This window comes from Oppia nitens, unplaced genomic scaffold (assembly GCF_028296485.1).
Source record: "Oppia nitens isolate AA-2021 unplaced genomic scaffold, nextdenovo-longstitch-racon4-pilon3 scaffold2_pilon_pilon_pilon, whole genome shotgun sequence".
Lineage (NCBI taxonomy): Eukaryota > Metazoa > Arthropoda > Arachnida > Sarcoptiformes > Oppiidae > Oppia > Oppia nitens.
In genome coordinates, this window is record NW_026533210.1 from 6,428,704 (window position 1) to 6,453,656 (window position 24,953).

Here is a 24,953-nt window from a genome sequence, read left to right on the forward strand (position 1 = left end):
GTTTTCATACATTGTTCAGGAAAATCACATATTAGATGGTCTGACTATTAAAGAGCTATTATTGTTTGCATCCAAATTGAAAAACAATCCCAAAGCTGATCATAAAAGTATTGTCAATGAAGTAATGAGTACATTGGGTATTGAAATGTGTGCTGACCTACGATCAGTCCGATGCTCTGGTGGTCAACTCAAGCGTATAATCATTGGATTGGAATTAGTTTCAAAACCTAATGTCCTGATACTGGATGAGCCGACCAGCGGATTAGATACTGTGACCACTTGGCAACTGATCAATACACTCATGGATTTGACACAACAACCGGAACCGCTAGCCGTGGCCGTCACCATACATCAGCCCAGTGCTAAACTATTTAACTTGTTTGATATGGTATACTTGCTATCATCAGATGGTCGCTGTTTATACAATGGATCGCCGTTAACCATAAACTTGTTTTTCAGTCAATCTGGACTTAATTGTCCACAATTTACAAATCCATCCGATTTTGCACTTGAAGTGGCCAGTAAAGAGCACGGGGCTGATAAACTGGAAATACTATACGGTATAATCAAATCAAATGATATCAATATTCAAGAATATGAGTTTAAAATTAATAAAATTCATGATTACCGAGTAATACGCGACACATGGCTATTGACATTAAGGTCATTAATAATTCAATTTATATAATTAATTATATAAAAAATTGATTACATTATTATATTTTTTTAATAAAATAGATCACTAATAATGATGATCCGCAATCCCCTTATGTTACCAATGAAAGTGATAGCATATACATCTTATGCTATACTGGTTACCATAGTATTTGGCAGCAATAGCGGTCGATTATCTAGTTGTCCGCATGAGATCAACATTGTGGACAACCCTAACATTGTTGAAGTGGCAAAAGATAACTTTCGAGACATTTCTGAAAATGCAAGTCTACTGGGATTTACGGCATTTTTTGGCTGGTTTGCCGGTATATTCCCAGTCCTATTGGTAATACCTATCGAATTGAATGCATTTCTACAGGTATGTCATACATAGTTAAACATGTTATACTATATGTTACTCATTATATTAATAATGTATTATTTTTAAATTGAAAATTTTTATTTTGTGTACATAGGAGTACGGAAATGGCTATTATTCAAGTTTTTCGTATTTCATGTCCAAAGTGTTGGCTGACATCCCATTTACTCTATTATTACCTAATTTGACATCAATTAGCGTATTCCTAATGACCGGTCAGTACATGGCTGATGGTGTTTGGCGTCTCATTTATTTTGCTGTTATATATATTTTAATAACATTCAACTCAAGTGCATTGGGATTTATGGTGGGTGCTCTGCTAATGGATTATCCCACATCGATTGCAATGGTCGGCACCTTTACATTCGTGCCATTGCTTTTGCTACAGGGTATCAAACAATTCATATAATTTATTTTTTTAATTAAATTTATTTATCATTATCATTGATATCCAAAAATGAGTATTTATATGAATAATCTCTTGATATAATTGATATTTTTGTTGTTGTTTTTATATTTGACAATAAAGGTGTACTAATTCAAGTCAAACATATGCCGCTTCCGTTTCAATGGTTAGCCGAATTGGATTATTTGCGATTCGGTTTTAATGCTATTATTATTGATGTCTATGGTATGAAACGGTGCGACCAAACCATAATGTCGGCCGACGACAGCCGATACAATATAATGGATATGATTCCCGGCGAGAAAGTAGTGGAAATTATGTCGTCCGATAAGATTGATCCAAATCTGGTGCTCAACTTTGTCGATATGTTGATGAAAGGCCAGTGGAATGACAAAAATGATCCGGCTCTCTATACATTTTTCGGATTAAAGGACTCCCTATTGAACCTATCAATTGCTATGCAATGTTTGCATTTTGTTATCTTCAGAGTTGTCACATATTTATTGATTAAATTGAAAACAATGAGAATGTGATTACAATGATTGCAATCATTTTTAATTTGGATAATCGCATACTTAATTAAGTTAAATTAAATATATATATTTTTAGAAAGTAATTGTTTATTAACAAATTCATATTATAAGTTAAAATTATAATAATTTTATTTAACTTAAATTAATATTGTATTAGTTTTAGTGTAAATTTAATTTGAAAAAATTTTTGATTTTCAATACACTGTACGATATCATAATTATTTTTTTTGAAACCCCTTATTTTCTATACATTAAAAATGAATTTTTGCGCTTAAAATGAATACATTGAATGGCAAACAAAAGGTGGCGAAAGATATTCTTGAATTTAAACCATTAATTAATCAAAATATCACAAACTTAGTAATAGTCGGCCATAATTTGTTTTACTATACTGTATACTGTATTATGGTATCATATGTAAGCTTTATTTTTAAATAAAATGTATTTCATATATAATTTTCTTTTTATTATACTAATTATAACCAATGTTAATATTATCAATGCTAATGATTCAATTGGTATGATAGTATTCAATTGTATATTATGGTTATAAAATAATTTAGTTTATAATAATTATATTTTTATAATTAATAGCACCAAAACTTAAACCTCAATTGAATCAAATAACCCAAAGTGAGGGATCATTTTTTCAAATCTTATGTACTATTGAAGAGGGAAGTCCTCCACTTTTCTTTGAGTGGACAATCAATGGACAGACTGTTAAGTCGGGTCCGAATGTCAACTATAAGATCGATAACTCGCGTATGTTCTCAATGTTTGTGATGGAGTCCATCACTAGAGCTGATGCGGCAAACTATACGTGTCGTGTGAACAATGCTGTCGGCATTGATAGCCAATCGGTTGTCCTCTCAATTAAAGGTAAAGATTTTTATTATGAATTAATTGTCTAATTTAATCTGAAAATAATATATTATACATAATTTTTGTTGTTAATTTATTAGTAATTTAGTGATTATACTGTATAAAAGATTGTATAAAATTATGAATAGGTTTTTATAAAAAAATAAATCAAACATACTTTTGATAAAAAAATATTATAAAGCTCTGCTAAATATAATTAAAGTAATTTAATTTATATATTCAACATAATATATAYATAGTGTATACATAATGTATATAGTTTATTAAGGTATAATAAAAAATAAAATCTAAACAAAAAAGTGTCTAGGACACCCGGTATTCCCAGGTGGTGTCCCTCCCAAGTACTAACCGGTCTCAACACTGCTTAACTTCGGTGATCAAACGAGAACCGGTGTTTTCAGTGTGATATGGCCCTAGACATCCATAATAATTTAGCTAGATGATTTTATAATTATATATACTTAATATAATTCAATTATTAATTATTTGAAGTAAACATTTAATGTGATGTCAATAATGTTATGTAAATATAATATGAAAAATGTTTACTTAAGAATTAATTATTATTATTAGTTCATAATATTTTCAAAATTCTAAGTAATAGATTTAAATACATTATATTATTGGAATACACTATATTATATATATATATTATATTGAAGTTAATAAATTTGTTTAAAATGATTATATCAATCAAAGTCTAAATATATTTAAATATATTAATATTTTGCGCTAAAATAAAAATAAATTGATTGCAAATCAAAAGGTGGCGAAAAATATCACCAAAAAAATAGTATCACATCTATTCTTAAGACTAAAACCATTGTCAGCCATAACTATATTTTTTATTCTTAATAATATAAATCTTTTTTGTTGCTTTACTTTGTAATATTGAATTTATTTATTTATTTATTATTATAAAAATGAGTATATTACAGTATACAATAATTGTGTTGTTTAATATTGCAATTATATATGCTATTATAACAGGTAATAAACTATTATATTTATTAGCATAATTTGAAATTATTAATATTAAATTATTTTAGTACCAAAACTTATGCCATTTATGAATGAAATAAATCTAAAAGAGGGCTCATATTTTCAAATCTCTTGTACTATACAAGAGGGAAGTCCTCCACTTTTCTTTGAGTGGACTATCAATGGACAGACAGCTAAACCCAGTCCTGATGTTAACTATAAGATTGATAATTACGACATGTTTTCGACATTTGCTATAAAAACCATTACTCGTAATGATTTCGGTAATTACACGTGTGTTGTAAAAAACGGGTTCGGAAGTGATACTCAAACTGTATTACTATCTATAAAAGGTTAGATATATTTAGATATATATAATTAATATAAAAATTTTACGGTAACATAATTATGAATAAACCCTTTTACACTTAATTGCTATAATATGCTAAACATTTGCACTGTAAGATCATTTGCTGTCAAAACCAAAACTTATGAATTAATACAGTTATGAATCGACACTCAAATAGTGGCGGTTTTGACAAACAAATTGAATGGCAAACAAAAGGTGGCGAAAGATACTGTATTTTACAGAAACTGATTGAATATCTAATATATAAAAAATTTCAAATATTTAATATTTGTCGGCCATTATTCTGTATATACATATATTATATATATTTATATAATATCTTTTTTAAATATAAGTTAAAATGTTTTATAAACTATTTATATTGATATTATTATATAAATCCATGAAAACATTTGCCTATAAATTAGAGGGTATTGTATTTAATTAATAAGTGTATGTTTTCTGTACAAAGATACTAATAATTTCTTATAATAGCTCCTAAATTGAGTCCATTTGTGAGTCCTATTATTCAAAGCAAAGACACACCATTTCGTATGTTTTGTTCAGCATTTAGAGGATCACATCCACTGTTCTTTGAGTGGCAATTGAATGGACAGACAATTAAGTCCAGTCCTGATGTCAACTATAAGATTGAAACGAGTGATGAATTTTCCACATTTAGTATCAAAAATATTGAAACAACAGATGCGGCCAACTATTCATGTGTTGTCTCCAATACATTGGGAACTGACTCACAATCAGTTGTCTTATCGGTTAAAGGTTTGATATTTTTTATTAACACAAATAAATTAAATTAAAATTTTCAATATTTGTTTTTTTGCAACATATATGATTAAAATACTATATTGGGTACAATTTTTTAAAAATGTTTATAGAGTTTAATTTTGTAAAATGTATTATCAAATATAAAAATATATTTAAAATATTGAGTTAAGCGCCACAAACCAAACACATTGTGATTATGAATCAAAAGGTGGCGAAAGATATTCACCAAAAATATATCAATTGATTTCATTGATGTCAATATGTCAGCCATTAGAAGATTATAATTATATGAAGCAAATAATTTTAAAAGCAATTTATGTAAAAAAATGTTTACAAATTTTAAACACTTACTTTTATTTATAAGTGTTTTCTACACTAATTATATACTCATCATATCAGGTATATTATCAAATATCTGCCAATCAATTAGTAATATTTTTTAAAAATAAATAAATAATTTAAAGCAGATTTAGCACCAAAACTATCAACAATTCCCAAATATAAAAATCAAAGTATTGGCACATATTTTGATGTGTTGTGTTCAATACAATTGGGATCATTGCCAGTGTTTTTTGAATGGTATAAAAATAGTCAGTCAATCAAGTCTAGTGTCGACACTAACTATAAGATTGAAAATAGTAAGAGACTGTCAATACTAACCATTGAAAAGGTTACCGAAAGCGATGCCGCAAACTATACGTGTGATGTCAACAATGCTTATGGATCTGACAGTCAATGGTTTGAACTGTCAATCAAAGGTATAGTTGTTTATAAACTAATTATTTGATAAGATATGTTATTAACGCTTAAACTTGAAAATACAAAATATATATACAATGTGTCAATCAAGTTATCATGATCATTTTATTATTATAAACACATCATTTTCAACTTATTTTATTATATTATAAATTAATTAATATTCAATATTTAATCTAAAATTTATTGATATATTAATAATATATTGCTATAAATTAAATGTGTTAAACTTTAATTTTCAAATATTAACTATTATTTTTAACAAACCTTTAATAGTGGCTATGTTTTACTGGATATAATGTTACAGTTTATTAAATATAAACTTATTTAAAACTTTGTCTAAAGCGCCAAATAAAGACAATATGAATGGCAAACAATATGTGTCACTATTGTAGACATCATTTCATTTACATTTGATATCATTTATGATCTTTTGCTTCAAATATATAATGTCAGCCATTGTTGAATATTTTGTGTGATTTTGAATCAAATGTTTACTTAAGTCAAGATGTATACTAAAATGTTATCATTAGTGATATTCTGTATAAAAATAATAATTTTTAGTGTAAAATGTCAAGACTTTATAGGTATTTATAACATAGATATAGGATTTGTTTAAAAAGTTGTTTTTTACTATTAGTTTGTTTTAAACTATTTAAACATTAGCTCCAAAGTTAGCACCTTTGGTTAGCCATCGGAGTCAAACAGAGGGCACATATTTTCAGATAACATGTACATTACAACAGGGATCGGGTCCTATTAATTTTGAATGGCATAAAAATGGACAGTTACTCAAATCGGGTCCAAATGTTAACTATAAGATCGATAATTTTGAAATGTTTTCTGCATTTACTATAAAAACTATTGCAAGACATGATTCCGGAAATTATTCGTGTTTTGTAAGGAATCCTATGGCAAGTGATTCACAATCAACTGTACTGTCAATCAAAGGTTATATTTATATTATTATTATTAAATAATAGAGTTTACATTTGATAATCTTATTTCAATGTCTAATATTTTTATTATCTTAATATATTTTGAAAAATTACTTTTTAAAATATATTATTCAATGATATAAATTGTGTTAACTAATAACGATTATCGGTTATGATTATGTCAAATGAGTTTGCAATTACTATATATTTTTAATAATAAAAATTGCCAAATCTTATCATGTTAAAATAATGATTTATATAATAATTAATTTCTATTATTAATGATTAAAAGCTTACAGTTTGTAGTGTTAACTATTATGCTATAAATATTTAGTATATTAAATTGATTGCAAATCAAAAGGTGGCGAAGATATCACCAAAAAAAATTCAAACAAATATAAATTTCTATATTCTAAGAGCTATATTGTCGGCCATAACTGATATCATAGTCGGAAATAATTTCTAGAAAAAAATAACTGATAATATGTTGAAATATATACTAATTGTTTGTGTTTTCAAACTGATTGAATATATTAATTCAGCCCAACTAATAGGTATTATGAATTAAATAATATATATTATAATTTAAATTAATAACATAACTATATTTAGCTCCAAAAATAATGCCATTTATGAGTAAAAGAAATCTAAAAGAGGGCTCATATTTTCAAATTACGTGTACTATTGAAGAGGGAAGTCCTCCACTTTTCTTTGAGTGGACAATCAATGGACAGACTGTTAAGTCGGGTCCGAATGTCAACTATAAGATCGATAACTCGCGTATGTTCTCAATGTTTGTGATGGAGTCCATCACTAGAGCTGATGCGGCAAACTATACGTGTCGTGTGAACAATGCTGTCGGCACTGATAGCCAATCGGTTGTCCTCTCAATTAAAGGTAAAAACATTTAATATATATAAAAACAGATAATGAATATAAATAAATATGAAATTTGGTTTATATACTGTATTTAAATTTACTGATTATATAAAAAAATTGCATAAAATTGTAAATAGCTTTGCATTTAATTTAGATAGATATAGAGGTTTGCTAAATATAAAGTAATTTAATTTGTATATTCTACATAATATATAGTTTATTTGGTATAAAAAAAATAAAATCTAAACAAAAAAGTGTCTAGGACACCCGGTATTCCCAGGTGGTGTCCATCCCAAGTACTAACCGGTCTCAACGCTGCTTAACTTCGGTGATCAAACGAGAACCGGTGCTTTCAGCGTGATATGACCCTAGACATTATCATTATATTAGCTAGGTGCTTTTATAATTATAAATACTTATATTGTAATTAAATTGTAAATAATTTTAATTGAACATTTAATGTGATGTCACTGATGTTACATCAATAATATGAAAAATTGTTAACAGTACTTAAAATTTATAATAATTTTTATTAGTGTATAATATTTTTAAAATAATTTTTTTTATAAATTTAAATACAGAATATATAAGTTTTTAGTTATTAAATCATTATATCAATCAAAGTCTTACAGTTTGTTTATATAGCGTTTAAATAAAATAATATTTTGCGCTTAAATACAAATAAATTGATTGCAAATCAAAAGGTGGCGAAAGATATCACCAAAAAAATCAGTATCACTTATACTCTTAAGATTGTATCCATTGTCAGCCATAATAGTATTGTTGTCATTCATATATAATTTTTTGGTACTTTAATTCATAATAAGCTAAATATTTTACAAAATAAGTGAAAAATGCATATAATATTATATATTATATTATTATCAATCAATTTTGTTACAAATGCTAGTATAACAGGTAATTAAATATAATTTTATTAAGAAATAATAAGTAATGTGAATAAATATTGATTGTTTAGCACCAAAACTTATACCATTTTTAAGTCAAATGAATTTAAATGAGAAATCATTGTTTCAAATCTATTGTACAATACAAGAAGGAAGTCCTCCACTTTTCTTTGAGTGGACTATCAATGGACAGACAGCTAAATCTAGTCCTGATGTCAACTATAAGATTGAAAATTATGAAACGTTTTCAATGTTTGTCATAAAGAGTATCACTCGTAAAGACTCCGGTAATTACACGTGTGTTGTGAGGAATGGCATCGCAAGTGACACACAAACAGTCATACTATCCATCAAAGGTTAGATTATTTTCAAAATTTATATTGAAATTAACAAAAACATGAAAATCAAGTATTTTTATGCTTTACTGAACTGTAAGATCAATGGGTTGTTATATAACTAATTCTTACAGTTTTGATATAACACTCAAATAATGGCGGTTTTGACAAACATATTGAATGGCAAACAAAAGGTGGCGAAAGATATGTTAGAAAAATCTATTAAATATATTATATAATTAAGGTTTAATATTTTTTGTCAGCCATTATACTATATATATATATATATGTGTGTGTGTGATATAATTTAATTTACTGTATAGTTTGTGATTATACAGAATAAGTTTTAAAATGTTTTATCTAATTTGTTTAATGTTATTGATATCACAATCAATTATAATTACTGAATCAATGGGTATTATATTTAATATCTTATATGTATTAACAAAATAATTGACGAAAATTTTCTGATAATTAGCTCCTAAATTGAGTCCATTTATGGGTCCTATTAACCAAACAACAGGCACTGCTTTTCGTTTAATTTGTTCACCTCTTAGAGGATCACATCCACTGTTCTTTGAGTGGCAATTGAATGGACAGACAATTAAGTCCAGTCCTGATGTCAACTATAAGATTGAAACGAGTGATGAATTTTCCACATTTAGTATCAAAAGTATTGAAACAACAGATGCGGCCAACTATTCATGTGTTGTCTCCAATACATTGGGAACTGACTCACAATCAGTTATCTTATCTGTTAAAGGTTTGAAGATTTTTAAATTTGATAAATGTTTTTATATAATAATAATACCTATATTTTCAAATGTATACAATAAAATATACAAACTAAGCTGTATTATATCATTATAATGTAAAAATTAATATATCATAAATATAAATTTTATCATTTATATTTTGATTAATGATTAAGTTTTGACAAACAATTTGCTATTTAAAATGTTGAGTTAAGCGCCACAAATCAAACACATTGTGATTATGAATCAAAAGGTGGCGAAAGATATTCACCACAAAAAATATCCATTGATTTCATTTGTGTCAATGTGTCGGCCATTAGTTGATTATATATTTGTACAAAATTTATCAAATATTTTGAAAGATGTTTGCAAACTGTCAATCGTTATTATTATTTACTTATTTATTATTTATAAATTTTATTACCATAATATGTGGTAAGTTATAAACTAAAATTTTAAAATCTATTTATTAATCTAATTAATTCAATAATTTAGTACCAAAATTATCTACTATTGGTAAATATAAAAATCAATCAATTGGCACATATTTTGATATATATTGTTCAATACAATTGGGATCAATTCCTGTATTCTTTGAGTGGACTAAAAATGGCCACAAATTAAAGTCCACTTCTGATACCAATTATAAGATTGAAAGTTCTCAGAGATTTTCTACACTAATCATTGAAAGTGTTGCCGAAAGCGATGCCGCAAACTATACGTGTGGTGTAACTAATGCTTATGGATCTGATAGTCAATGGGTTGTATTGTCAATCAAAGGTATCTTAAATTTAATTGATATGATATAATCTCTAAGTATTGTCAGATAAATACAATTTTTTAAATCAAAATACTCTATTATCCAATTATTTTAAAATTTACATATATTTATAGAAATATTAAAATTGATAAAAAGATTAATTATAATATGATATCAAAATCATTATTATAAATACTATTAAAGTTTGTCCGAAATATTTAAATATATTACTAAAGCGCCAAATGAAGACAATATGAATGGCAAACAATATGTGTCACTATTGTAGTCATTATATCATTTACTTTTGATAACATTTACAATCTTTTGCTTCAAATATGTCAGCCATTGTTGAATATTTGGTATAACTTTAAAATCAAATCTACATTTTTAAGACAAAATGAATTATAAAATTTATATAACTGTGTTTTGCATTAAATTACTTTATATTATTAATTGTCAAGAGATTACAGGTATAAAGTTTTTTTTAAGAAAATTTATATTCAGTTATAAAACAAAATGTATAATTCATTAGCTTTAAAATTATCGCCTATACTTAACCACCGGAGCCAAACTGAGGGCACATATTTACAGATAACATGTTCATTACAACAGGGATCGGGTCCTATTAATTTTGAATGGCATAAAAATGGACAATTACTCAAATCGGGTCCACATTTGAATTATAATATAGATTTTTATAAAAGATTTTCCACTTTTACTATCGAAACAATCACTCGTAAAGACTCCGGTAATTACACGTGTGTTGTGAGGAATGCCATCGCAAGTGACACACAATCGGTTGTCCTCACAATTAAAGGTTTTTATATTATTATTTTGTTTATAATATTTCTATATTTAAAATTTAAAAAAACAAATTAATAATGTATTAGTATATTTAAAAATATATGATATCTTATATATTTCCGATAATTATTGAAATGATTTGTAAAAATATAACTTTGAGTAACAATTGTCTTAACCGCCAAATGATAACATTATGAATGACATTCAATGTGTGGCGCGATATCTGCCATAAAATTTAGCAAAAATATCATATTTTGATAACATTTGACACCATTGTTGTTGATGTTATCTTATTGTCAAAAAATAATAGTGATTACTTAAATAAAAAAGTATATAATTATAATGTATTTAAGAATTTTTATATTAAATCTGTCTATGATTTTAATATTAAAATTTTCTAATAGTGCACAACAAGCAATAGGTACTGTATATTGAAAATTTTAATATTATTTCATAAATAATTTATTTAATAAATTATATTATAGCACCAAAAATAGTGCCCCTTTTAAGTAGCAGAAACCAAAGTATTGGTTCATATTTTCAAATGTTGTGTACAACACAAGAGGGTTCACTTCCTCTACAGTTTGAGTGGAAAAGAGATGGACAGACACTACAGTCCAGAGCAGACACTAACTATAAGATCGAGAACTCAATGCGATTCTCGACGCTTACTATTGAAGCCATTGACACAACCGATGCCCATAACTACTCGTGTTTTGTCATCAATGGTATCGGTAGTGATACACAATCTGTTGTACTTAATGTTAAAGGTTTGACATTATATCTAATATCTAATTAAAATTGTTATTATAACTATTAAACAAAATAATTTATATAAACAATCATATTATATAAAAAATTATTGTTTTCGGATACTAAAAGTTTACAATTCTCTAACTAAAACTCTTACAGTTTGACACAAAATTTTTTTTTGAAATAAAATATAAAATAAATTGATTGTAAATCAAAAGGTGGCGAAAGATATCACCAAAAAAATCAGTATAAGCTCTGTATTCTTGGAGCTATTGTCGGCCATAATATAATATTTACTATATTTTTATCATTTATTAATACAATTTGTTTGAAAATGAATTTAATATATTTATTAGTTATTTTTGGCTTTAAATTAAGTGTAAATCTAAATTCAGCTGAAATAATAGGTAACATATATGAGTGATCTATTAATTATATATAATTTCAATTAATGATTGACTAATTCATAGCACCGAAAATAATGCCATTTATGAATCAACAAAATCTTAATGAGGGCTCATATTTTCAAATCACATGTTCTATACATAAGGGAAGTCCTCCACTTTTCTTTGAGTGGACTATTAATGGACAGACAGCTAAACCCAGTCCTAATGTAAACTTTAAGATTGATAATTACGATATGTTTTCAACATTTGTCATAAAGAGTATCACTCGTAAAGACTCCGGTAATTACACGTGTGTTGTGAGGAATGCCATCGCAAGTGACACACAATCCGTTTTGTTATCCATTAAAGGTTTGGTTTTATTTAAATAGTAAGAATAGTAATATATACAGTAATCTTTAAAAATGCTAAAACTATTTAATAACTATCTTTATATTATTGGTTATTATAAATCATATACTATGATAATTTATCCCTCATTTTTGCATAAATTATAATTTTGTAAATAATAATTATAACTCACTAATAACAAAATTAATAGATTATATAACATAACTTATAGGCATTTTTATGAAAGTTTAACTCTAAGCGCCAAAATTAAAACAAATTGAATGGCAAACAAAAGGTGGCGAAAGATATCCAAATTCATGACTTAAAACTCAAAGATATTTGCTTTTGAAGTCATTGTTAATGTCAGCCATTGACTCGGTTTTTGTTGATTTGTATTTCATAAATATTTCAAACAGAAAAAAATGAATAATTTTAAAAAGTTTTTAATTTTTATTATATTATCAAATTATTTCTTTATTATCAAATCAAATGTTGTAACAGGTATTGACACAAATGATTGATCTTTTTTTTGTATCAATTTTTCATTAATCATAATTTAATACTCATATGATTTATAGCACCAAAATTGATGCCATTATTGAATCAAAGAACCCAAAAATTGGGTTCACTTTTTGCTATAATGTGTACCGCAGAGGAGGGTTCACACCCACTGTTTTTTGAGTGGTCTAAAAATGAACAGACATTGAAAACCACTTCCGATACTAATTATAAGATAAATAATTTGAAATCTCATTCAACATTTACCATTGAAAGTATCAATCGTTACGATTCCGGTAACTATACGTGTGTTGTACACAATGGTATGGGAAGGGATAGTCAATCAGTATTACTAACTATTAAAGGTATGAAATAATAGATTTTTTTATTTAAACATTTAAGTTATAGTATATTCTTTAATATACATTATTTGATTTATTACTATTAGATGCATAATACTTTATAAGCCATTAGTTCTAACATATGATTGCACATAATTATTTGCTAGTAATTTGTATTATATTTCATGTGTTAATTTTAACGGTAATTTTAAATATAGTATTATTAGTTATGTAAGACACTGTATGGGTATTGATGTGAAAGTTTAACCCTAAGCGCCAAAATTGAAACAAATTGAATGGCAAACAAAAGGTGGCGAAAGATATCCAAATTCATGACTAAAACTCAATTATATATTATTTGCTTTTGAAGTCATTGTTAATGTCAGCCATTGACTCGGTTTTGATAATTTTATAAAATCTTTCATAAAAATGAATTTTCAATTTGTAGTTTTGATTTTATCAAATTTTATCATTTCTATTAACTCAAATGTTGTCACAGGTATTGATATAAATTATATAATGTTTTAATAATTATAGTAATCTTTAATTTAAAATGAATTATAGCACCAAAATTAATGCCTTTACTGAATAAAATAACCCAAAAGTTAGGATCAGTATTTGCTATAATGTGTACCGCAGAGGAGGGCTCACACCCATTGTTTTTTGAGTGGTCTAAAAATGGACAGACATTGAAATCAACTTCCGATACTAATTATAAAATTAATAATTTGGAAACACATTCAACATTTACTATTAAATATATAACACGAGATGATTGCGGAAATTATACGTGTATTGTACACAATGGTATGGGAAGGGATAGTCAATCGGCTGAACTAACTATCAAAGGTATTGTAATTATATTGTAGTTAACTTATTATATAAAATTATAATAATATAATTTTATTATCTAATGCTAACAATATTTGCAATTTAACAAAAAATTCTTCATTGAATTTATTTATTTTATACAAGTATTTCTATCAATAATTCTTACTTCAATTGTGAATCTCATTCAATATGTGTCACTATATTCGACACTAAAATATCTGTCATAATATGTATAAATAAGTATAAAATATCATCTCTTGTCAGCCATTGTTTGCCAATTGTTTTTTAAAGCAGACATTTATATTTAATATGTTTGCAAAACCATATTATCTTATATTTTGTGTTTATTTTTTATTTTATAATATTAAAATACAATGCGAGCAGTCTATAGGTAAAGATAATTGTTTGTAGAAATTATATAAATATTGAAATGATTTTTATAAATAGCACCCAAATTGAGTCCCGGATTGACTCACAAGAATCAGACAATTGAATCCAATTTCCAAATGCTTTGCTCTATAGAAGAGGGAACTCTTCCCGTATTCTTTGAGTGGCAAAGAAATGGTCAAACACTCAAAACGAGTGACAAAACTAACTATAAAATTGAAAACTCAGAGATGTCTTCATTGTTTAAGATTAAGTCGATATCCATGAGTGATGTCGGGAACTATAGTTGTGTTGTTAGCAATGCTTTCGGATCCGATTCCCGCAGTATTTTACTATTAATTAAAGGTTTGATTTTTTATATAATATATTATCTTATAATAATTTTATATAATAATATTAACATAAATTATAATAACAATATAAATACTTGTATGGCATTTTTAAAGCTCTATATAATTAGTATATTATAATATTAGATATAAGTTTTAATGATTTGTGATTAAAAATATTGTTATAACTTATAACTGTTTTAGTAAATTATACGTATTTTGCCAGAAATGACACTCAATCGGTTGTCCTCACTATTACTGTTTGTCATTTAGTTAAATAATATTATACTATAATTTAAATGCTATTCATTAAGTTATTCAGATGTATTAACCATAAGCGGTTAAATGATATTTGACCGAAAATTTGATTTGAAATATATGTATTGAGCGCCAAATTATTTCATTATGAATGGCATTCAATGTGTGGCGCAATGTATTCAAAAATATATATTAAATCTCTTTATAAAAGACTTTCAATGATATAACAATCCATTAGCTATTGTCGGCCATAGTTTTGTTGACTCTATAGTTGTATAAAATATGATAAAAATGAATTTCACAATTGTTTTGTTATTTATTATATTGATTACTATTAATGGTATCGATTTGACAGGTATATAACGACAATAATTATCAAATATATATATTAAAATTGCTATTATATTAGTTCCCAAACTCGATTCATTACATCCTCGACAGCTAACTCAAGGATCATATCTTAGTGTTCATTGTTCAGTACTATTGGGATCACTTCCCGTATTCTTTGAGTGGACTAAAAATGGACACAAATCCACTTCAGATACCAATTATAAGATCGAGAGCTCTCAGAGATCATCGACTCTTATCATTGAAAGTGTTGCCGAAAGCGATGCCGCAAACTATACGTGTGGTGTCAACAATGCTTATGGATCTGATAGTCAAACTGTTTTGTTAACAATAAAAGGTATTTTATTGTTGTTATGTTTTTGAAATATACATAAAATTTTTAATTTATCAATATATTATTTAATAAAAGCAAAGATAGCGTAATTTAATATTATATTATAATATAATTACTGTATATTTCTTACAGTTTTTGTTGCTTACAGTTTGCAAACATTATATATAATATTATTCTTTATCACAATTATATAAATATTATCACTTGAATTGTGAATCTCATTCAAAGTGTGTCACTATATTCGACACTATATTATTGATACAAATATATTAGTAAATATTTTTTACCATCTCTTACTTTGTCAGCCATTGTTTCTATTGAAATCTTTTTTTTATATAATAAGATATTTTAAAATGTTTAAATTGTTGGTAATTTTATTGATTATATTAATTATCAATATATGTGTTATTACAACATCAGGTATATATTGATATTATAACCGAATTCTTAACAATTAATTAAATTGTTTGATAAATAGCGCCTAAAATTAGTTATACGGGTTTAACACATAAGACACAAGAGATTACTTCATATTTTCAAGAATTTTGTTCACTTGAAAGAGGTTCACATCCCGTGTTCTTTGAGTGGTCCAGAAATGGACAGACACTCAAACCGGGACCGGATGTCAACTATAAGATCGATAAGTTAGAAATGCACTCAACATTTACCATTAAATCTGTATCCATGAGTGATGTCGGGAACTATAGTTGTGTTGTTAGCAACGCTTTCGGATCCGACACACGAATCCTTACTTCGCTTACTATTAAAGGTTTGAATTTTATATAAAAAATAAGTTTAATTGTATTAATTTATATTCATAAGATATCAATTTATTTAAAAAAAATACTATTTAAGAATTAAAAGATTTAAGACTAAAATTACTGAGAGTCTGTATAAATTATATCTTTTATATTGATATAAACCGCCAAACAATTGCATTATGAATGGCAATCAAAGTGTGTCACTATTGTACATAAAAATATCCGAATTTTCATTTTTTCAAATATTTTTACATTTGTCGGCCATTATATCATTGCAATCTACAGTATTTGCAATATTTTCAAATATGATTATAAAAATGTTTTCCTTTGTTATAATTTTATTGTCTTTTAATATTAATAGTAACTCAGGTATTGTTTGCAATTACTAACAAGTATTTCATTAGATTTTAATAATTATATATTATATCTATTAAATTAGCACTAAAACTAACACAACTATATTCTCGGACACAAAGCTTGGGTTCATATTTTCAGATAACATGTAACATAGAGGAGGGCACACCTCCTTATTTTTTTGAGTGGGCTATTAATGGCCAAACAGTCAAACCGGGACCCGATGTTAACTATAAGATTAAAAATTATGAAATGTATTCAACATTTGTGATTAAAAGCATTGTCGTAACCGATGCGGCAAACTATACGTGTTTTGCCAAAAATGACATCCAATCTGATATTAAATCTGTTGTCCTCACTATTACTGGTAATTATCATAATTTTTATATTATATCTATATTATTAGATAATGTAAGTAAATATTTATAATATGAATATCTATAATTGAATAATCTATTATTTGTTATGAATTTAAAGAATACTAATTGATTAATTGAAAAGTCTGTATTAAAAGATTTTGTAAAATTGATATTTAAATCAATATAATAAGCGCCAAATTATTTCATTATGAATGGCATTCAATGTGTGGCGCAATGTATTCAAAAATATGAATCTTATATCAATTGTTAATACAATCTACAGATATGTCGGCCATAGTATTACTCCATTAGTTGATATTATATTATATAATAAAAATGAAAGTTTTAAGTGTTTTGTTTCTTATATTAACAAATAGAGTATATATTGAATGTCATGATCCACAAGGTATTAGTAGATATAATATATTGTTAAATAATCGTTAAAATTAAAATGCTATTTATATATATAGTACCTAAACTTAATCAATTACATCCATCACAACAATTAGAAGGTAGTTATTTTGGTGTCTATTGTTTAATACAATTGGGATCACTTCCCGTATTCTTTGAGTGGACAAAAAATGGACACAAATTGAAGTCCACTTCTGATACCAATTATAAGATCGAGAGCTCTCAGAGATCATCGACTCTTATCATTGAAAGTGTTGCCGAAAGCGATGCCGCAAACTATACGTGTGGTGTCAACAATGCTTATGGATCTGATAGTCAAACTGTTTTGTTAACAATAAAAGGTATTTCTACTTATATTTTCTTAATTTGTTATACAAATATTTACAAGATTTAGTTTTTTAATAACTCCTGATTACTATATGATTGAATATAAAAAATAAATGATTCTTACAGTTTGATATATCTTACAGTTTGTTTGCACTGTATATTCAATGTAAATGTTTATTATATACAAAAATATGACATGAATTGTGAATCTGAATCAATATGTGGCGCAATATATATGTTATATAAAGATAATCCATTGTCGGCCATAACAATATCAAATTATTAACAAAAAGGTTGTTTATTATTAGAGTAAATATGATTTTGATATCAATTGTTATATTATTGAATTTGCAAAATTGTATATATGGTGTCGATATATCAGGTATATTATGGGAATATATGAATAATTATAACTTATTAATACAATTAAATGCTTCAATCTATAAATAGTACCTAAATTAGCTCCATTGCCATCACGAATGCAAACTCATGGATCATATTTTATATATCTTTGTGCACTTCCAATATTTTTTGAGTGGTCTCGTAATGGACAGACACTTAAGTCCAGTCCTAATGTCAACTATAAGATTGATAATCATGAAAGACATTCAACTCTTTCAATCGCAAGCATTACGAGCGCTGACGTCGGGAACTATAGCTGTTCGGCAGCTAATGCTATGGGAACTGATAGTCAAACTTTTCAACTAACAGTTAAAGGTTGACATTTTGATTGTTGTTATTTAAATACAATATATAAATTATAAATATAATTACCGGTAGTTTCTAAAATATAAGGATCAATATAAACAATCCTGAATATTTTTTTATTAAATTTTTTTATACAATTTTATACTATTATAAGATTAACTATACCGTAGTTTACATTTTATGTTAGCTTTAAATTGACAAACATTATCATTATGAATGGCAAACAATATGTGTCACTATTGTACCAAATGATTATATTTTATGAATTTGATGGCATATACTATACAAATATTTTATATGAAATTGTCGGCCATTACTTATTTGAGCATTTTATCAATCAATTTATTAAAATATGACCAACATAACTTTAGTTTCAATATTAGTGTGCTATTATATTATTGTAAATTGCAAATTATTAATAGGTATTTATTTGTATTAAACTATTTTTGCAATATTTTAATTATTTGAATCACTTATTATGTCAGCATTGAAATTAACTCCAATATTAAGTCCACGAATTCAAGTGGAGGGCTCTTACTTTCATATAACATGTTCAATACAGGAGGGCTCGCCTCCACTATTTTTCGAGTGGTCACGTAATGGACAGTCACTCAAAGCCGGTGCCGATACTAACTATAAGATTGATAAGTTAGAAATGCATTCAACGTTTGCCATAAAAAATATCGATAGAAATGATTCGGCAAACTATACGTGTGTTGTAAGCAATGATATTGAAAGCGATAGTCAATCTGTTTTACTATCAATTAAAGGTTAGATTCATTAATATTTATTTTTAGATTATTGCATAAATATAATTGCAATATATAAATCATTTTCTAACATTCTATATAAGTTACTAAACAACTGATATAAAAATTTTATATCATAAGAAATATATATACATTTATGAACTATAATATAAAAAGTTTGAATTCAATTGTGAATCTCATTCAAAGTGTGTCACTATATTCGGCACATTATTACATATCATTAGACTATCACTACTTTCTTTAATTCACAAATTTTATGTCAGCCATTGTTTGTCTATAATATCATAAATAGTTATTTAAGAAAAAAATGTATATTAAGTTATATATAATTTTGATAATACATATTGGAATTGCAGCCAATATATTTCCGATTAATGCTCTTGGTAAATTAAATTATATTTTAGTTAGTTAACAATGTTGTAAAATTATTTTATGTATAAATAGCCCCAAAATTAAGTTCATGGTTTAGTCACAAGAATCAGAGTATTGGTTCAAATTTTTTGATTGTATGCAATACTGAGGAGGGATCACATCCTCTATTCTATGAGTGGTCCAGAAATGGACAGACACTTAAACCGGGACCGGATGTCAACTATAAGATCGATAATTTCAAAATGCACTCAACATTTACTATTGAGTCGATATCCATGAGTGATATCGGGAACTATAGTTGTGTTGTTAGCAATGCTTTCGGATCCGATTCCCGCAGTATTTTGTTATCAGTTAAAGGTTTGACTTAAAGATTATAATTTACTTTATATTATTATTATTATTAGATATTTAAAGTAAACAATATCTTAATTTTATCTATTAGAATTATTTCATAAATATCATAAAAATCATGTATAACTGTTACAGTTAATAATGTATATAATATTACAATAATATTAACATACGGTATATATCTTAATATGATATTTTATAGTGTTTGTGTCTATACTTTTTCAAAATCTACAGAAAGCGCCAAATATATGAAAATTGATATCTGAATCAAAGTGTGTCACTATTGTACACATATTTTACAATCATTTATATTAATATATATATCTGTTTATTTTTCAGTTGTTTCAATCCATGTCATCCATTGTTTGATATTCAATACTACAGTTGTGTTGATTTACATTCAAAGTTTGAAATGAATTCATTAATCTTAGTTATAGTTTTAGCATTTTCACAATTACTAACTGGTAATATAATTGAAAATATTAATTATTTATTACTAATAATTATTTCTATTGAAATTAGCACTAAAATTGAGACCAATACTTGATAACTTAAATCAAGCTGAGGGATCAAATTTTCAAATTTTATGTACAGTTCAAGAGGGTTTAGCCCCTTATTTCTTTGAGTGGTCACGTAATGAACACATACTTAAATCTGGTCCTAATGTCAACTATAAGATTGATAATTATGATATTTTTTCGACATTTGTTATTAAAAATATTACTCGCAATGATTTCGGTAATTATACGTGTATTGTGAGGAATACCATTGCAAGTGATACACAAACAGTATATTTGACAATAAAAGGTATAATATTATTGATTATTAATTTTTATTTGGATCTAATCTTAAATTATATTAAATTTTAAATATAAATGAAATGTTTGAAATCTACTATATATATGCAATATTACTGTTTTTAATCATTTAAACAACAAACTGTAATAATATTATAAGCATTGCTATACTTAAGATCTTACAGTTTGTTTCATAAGTTTATTCAAAATAGCAATGAAAGCGCCAAATGTATAAAAATTAAAATCTGATTCAAAGTGTGTCACTATTGTAGATATATTTACATTTTATTTTATATATAATATCTTCAATTCTTCATTTGTGTCAATTTCTGTCAGCCATTGTTTGATAACTAATATTATTGTTGATTACATTTATTTAAAAATGATTTTCTATACATTATTATTGCTTTTAATTAAACTACAATTATTATCAGGTATTATAATTACATGATAAAGTAAATTCTATAATTTTGAAATTAATTTACAAATCTTTTAACTTAGCGTTAAAATTAATGCCAGTATTGAGTAATAGAAATCAAGCTGAGGGTTCATATTTTCAGATTACATGTACAATACAGGAGGGTTCGCCTCCTTTTTTCTTTGAGTGGACTATTAATGGAGAAAAAGCCAAACCGGGTCCGAATGTTAACTTCAATATTGAAAAATATGATATGTATTCAACATTTGTCATAAAGAGTATCACTCGTAAAGACTCCGGTAATTACACGTGTGTTGTGAGGAATGCCATCGCAAGTGACACACAAACAGTAATTCTTACAATTAAAGGTAGATTTAAATTATTTCATATACTTATTATATAAATATATATATTATATATAAGTTATATAATAACTTTAATCTGTTATTTATAATAATGAATGCGCAAAATTGAAAGATTTGAAATTTTTGAGTTTAAGTATAATATAATTTCATCCAAACTATATCCACAATATTGTGAATCTGAATCAAAGTGTGTCACTATATTCGACACTATATTTCAGATATTATATATACTTTAAATGATTACTTAATTTGCCATAACTTACTCTATCAGCCATTGTTGTAATTGTTGTTAAAATTATTGTTTCATTTATTTTTCATAAAATGTTTAAATTTAATTTCTTGTTTGTCGTGATCATTGAAATAACTGTAATCAATGCATCAGGTATTTAGAGATAATAGTAATATTTGATATAATATATTATTTACCAAATTGTCTCAAAATAGTTCCCAAATTAAATCCCGGTTTAAATCATAAGAGTCAAGTGATTGCCTCTAATTTTCAAGAGCTCTGTTCATTAGAAGGCGGATCAATACCCGTGTTCTTTGAGTGGTCCAGAAATGGACAGACACTTAAACCGGGACCGGATGTCAACTATAAGATCGATAATTTCAAAATGCACTCAACATTTACTATTGAGTCGATATCCATGAGTGATGTCGGGAACTATAGCTGTGTTGTTAGCAATGCTTTTGGTTCCGATTCCCGTATTATTTCGTTAGCAGTTAAAGGTTTGATTTATTTATTATTTGCATTATTACTAATTACTTATTTTACTTATTGGACATACCCTACATTAATCTAATATTTATATTTTAAAAAAATCTGTCAATATATAAATTATAAGTCAATCTTTATTACTATTCTACAAATGTTTACAAAATGTTATATTTAAAATCTGAACTAAACCGCCAAATAATAACAATATGAATGTTAAACAATATGTGTCACTATTGTAGACATCATATCATTACTTCTTTTATCCATTTGATCCTAAATTTTAATGTCAGCCATTGTATAGTGATTTTACAATAGAAAATATAGTGATATTTATAATGACTCTAATATTAAATTTCTTTCTATTGTTGCTTTCGTTTATAAGTTTAAGCGAATTCATGAAAGGTATTAATTATTTTACAGTTTTTATGATAAATTAATTAATGAATTATTACCCAAATTAGTCCCAAAACTGATTACACAGCAAACATTAAGAACCCATTCTGAGGGCTCATACGTTCAGATCACATGTACAGCACAGGAGGGTTCACTTCCATTGTTTTTTGAGTGGTTTCTTAACGGACACTCACTTAAGTCGGGACCAAATGTTAACTATAAGATCGATAATTTTGAAATGTTTTCCGCATTTACCATAAAAAGTATTACAAGACATGATTTCGGTAATTACACGTGTGTTGTGAGGAATGCCATCGCAAGTGACACACAAACGGTTCAGCTTTTAATCAAAGGTTTTTAAATTATTAGTTATATATATATATTTATATAGAAAATATTATAACTTATCATTAAAAAAAACATTTAATAATTATTACGGCAAACAATGTTTATTTAACATATATTATGAATATATTCATCTCTCATATATTAATATACAATAGTTTGCTTTTCATAGTGTTTCTAAAAATTTTAGACAATTTTATTTCTTAATCAATGTGTGGCGCAATTGAACCAAATATTCAATGATTTTCTGACACTTTGATCATAACTGTCAGCCATTTATTTCTTAGTTTTCAAATTCAATTGATATAAAATATTATTTCTTATGATTTGTGTTCAAACATTTGTATTGAAATATGACTTTATTATTTAATTTGTTTTTATTTATCTTATTTGTCCAGACATTGGGTAATGTATTTACAGTTTGGCTAATGATTCAATTTATTAACAATATAATTATTAACAAATATTATTTAGGTCTCAAATTAGTGCCATTATATGCTAAAACTCAAAAGGAGGGTTCATTTTTTGTAATTACATGTTCAATACAGGAGGGCAAACCTCCCTTTTTCTTTGAGTGGGCTATTAATGGCCTAACAGTCAAACCGAGACCCGATGTTAACTATAAGATTGAAAATTACGAAATGTATTCAACATTTGTGATTAAAAGCGTTGTCGTAACCGATGCGGCAAACTATACGTGTTTTGTGAGGAATTCACATACGTTTGACAGTCAGACAACTGTGCTATCAATTAATGGTTTGCTATATTAATATACTTTTATTTAATATATTATAAATAGATAAACTATATATATTTGATAAAATATAAACCATAAAATATATCATTAGTTCAATATTAACAATCTTAATATCAATTCAATGTATAGCGCACTGTAAGCCTTACAGTTTATATACAGTACATTACTAATAGTATTATTAACGCATATATGATATTCAATCAACAAATTGTTTGCCATTCAATATGTGGCGCAATGTATTCAATATATCTTGAGTTATATATTCAATAGTATTTGAAAATAAATAATATGTCTGCCATTGTGTTTCTGATAATATTTTGTGATTTTTAAACAAAATATAATTTAAAATGTTTTTCTACAAATATTTAACAATATTATTCATAATATTTATTAAAAATATAAGTATATCTACTTCATCGACAGGTATATATAAAACTGAAGTAATGATTTTAAATAGTCTATAATTTGGAAAATCTATTGAATAGCTCCGCAATTAGGAAAAGTTTGGCCAAATAAAAGCCTAACTGAGGGATCAATTTTTAATACTATTTGTTCACTAGAAGTGGGTTCACAACCCGTTTTCTTTGAGTGGTCACGTAATGGACAGATACTCAAAACCAGTGCCGATACTAATTATAAGATTGAAAATTCAAAAACACATTCAATATTTACTATTGAAAGCATAACTCGTAGTGATTTCGGTAACTATAGCTGTATTGCTAGGAATGCTTATGGATCGGACACACAATCAGTTCATCTTTCAATTAAAGGTTATATATATTTTTTTAAGTTATATTATTTAATAATTATAATATTATAGTATAAG

The 24,953-nt window shown here is 26.2% G+C and overlaps 1 protein-coding gene, 1 non-coding gene and 1 pseudogene across 2 annotated transcripts in view; 1 reads left to right on the forward strand and 2 right to left on the reverse strand.

Annotated features, from left to right (window-relative positions):
• Positions 1-3,154: 3,154 nt before the first annotated feature.
• Positions 3,155-3,273, reverse strand: LOC128956451 (5S ribosomal RNA). Its single transcript, XR_008484516.1, has one exon. It is a non-coding gene; the product is annotated as a 5S ribosomal RNA (ribosomal RNA).
• A 4,528-nt stretch (positions 3,274-7,801) lies between these two features.
• On the reverse strand, positions 7,802-7,920 carry LOC128956454 (5S ribosomal RNA; annotated as a pseudogene).
• Positions 7,921-10,820: 2,900 nt separating this feature from the next.
• The window catches only part of LOC128955909 (cell adhesion molecule DSCAML1-like), a 29,043-nt gene continuing 14,910 nt past the window's right edge, over positions 10,821-24,953 (forward strand). The window contains exons 1-4 of the mRNA XM_054301589.1: positions 10,821-11,121; positions 11,594-11,878; positions 12,218-12,268; positions 12,332-12,616. Of these exons, the coding sequence (XP_054157564.1) occupies positions 10,821-11,121; positions 11,594-11,878; positions 12,218-12,268; positions 12,332-12,616 (922 nt within the window). The remainder of the gene's footprint in view (positions 11,122-11,593; positions 11,879-12,217; positions 12,269-12,331; positions 12,617-24,953) is intronic.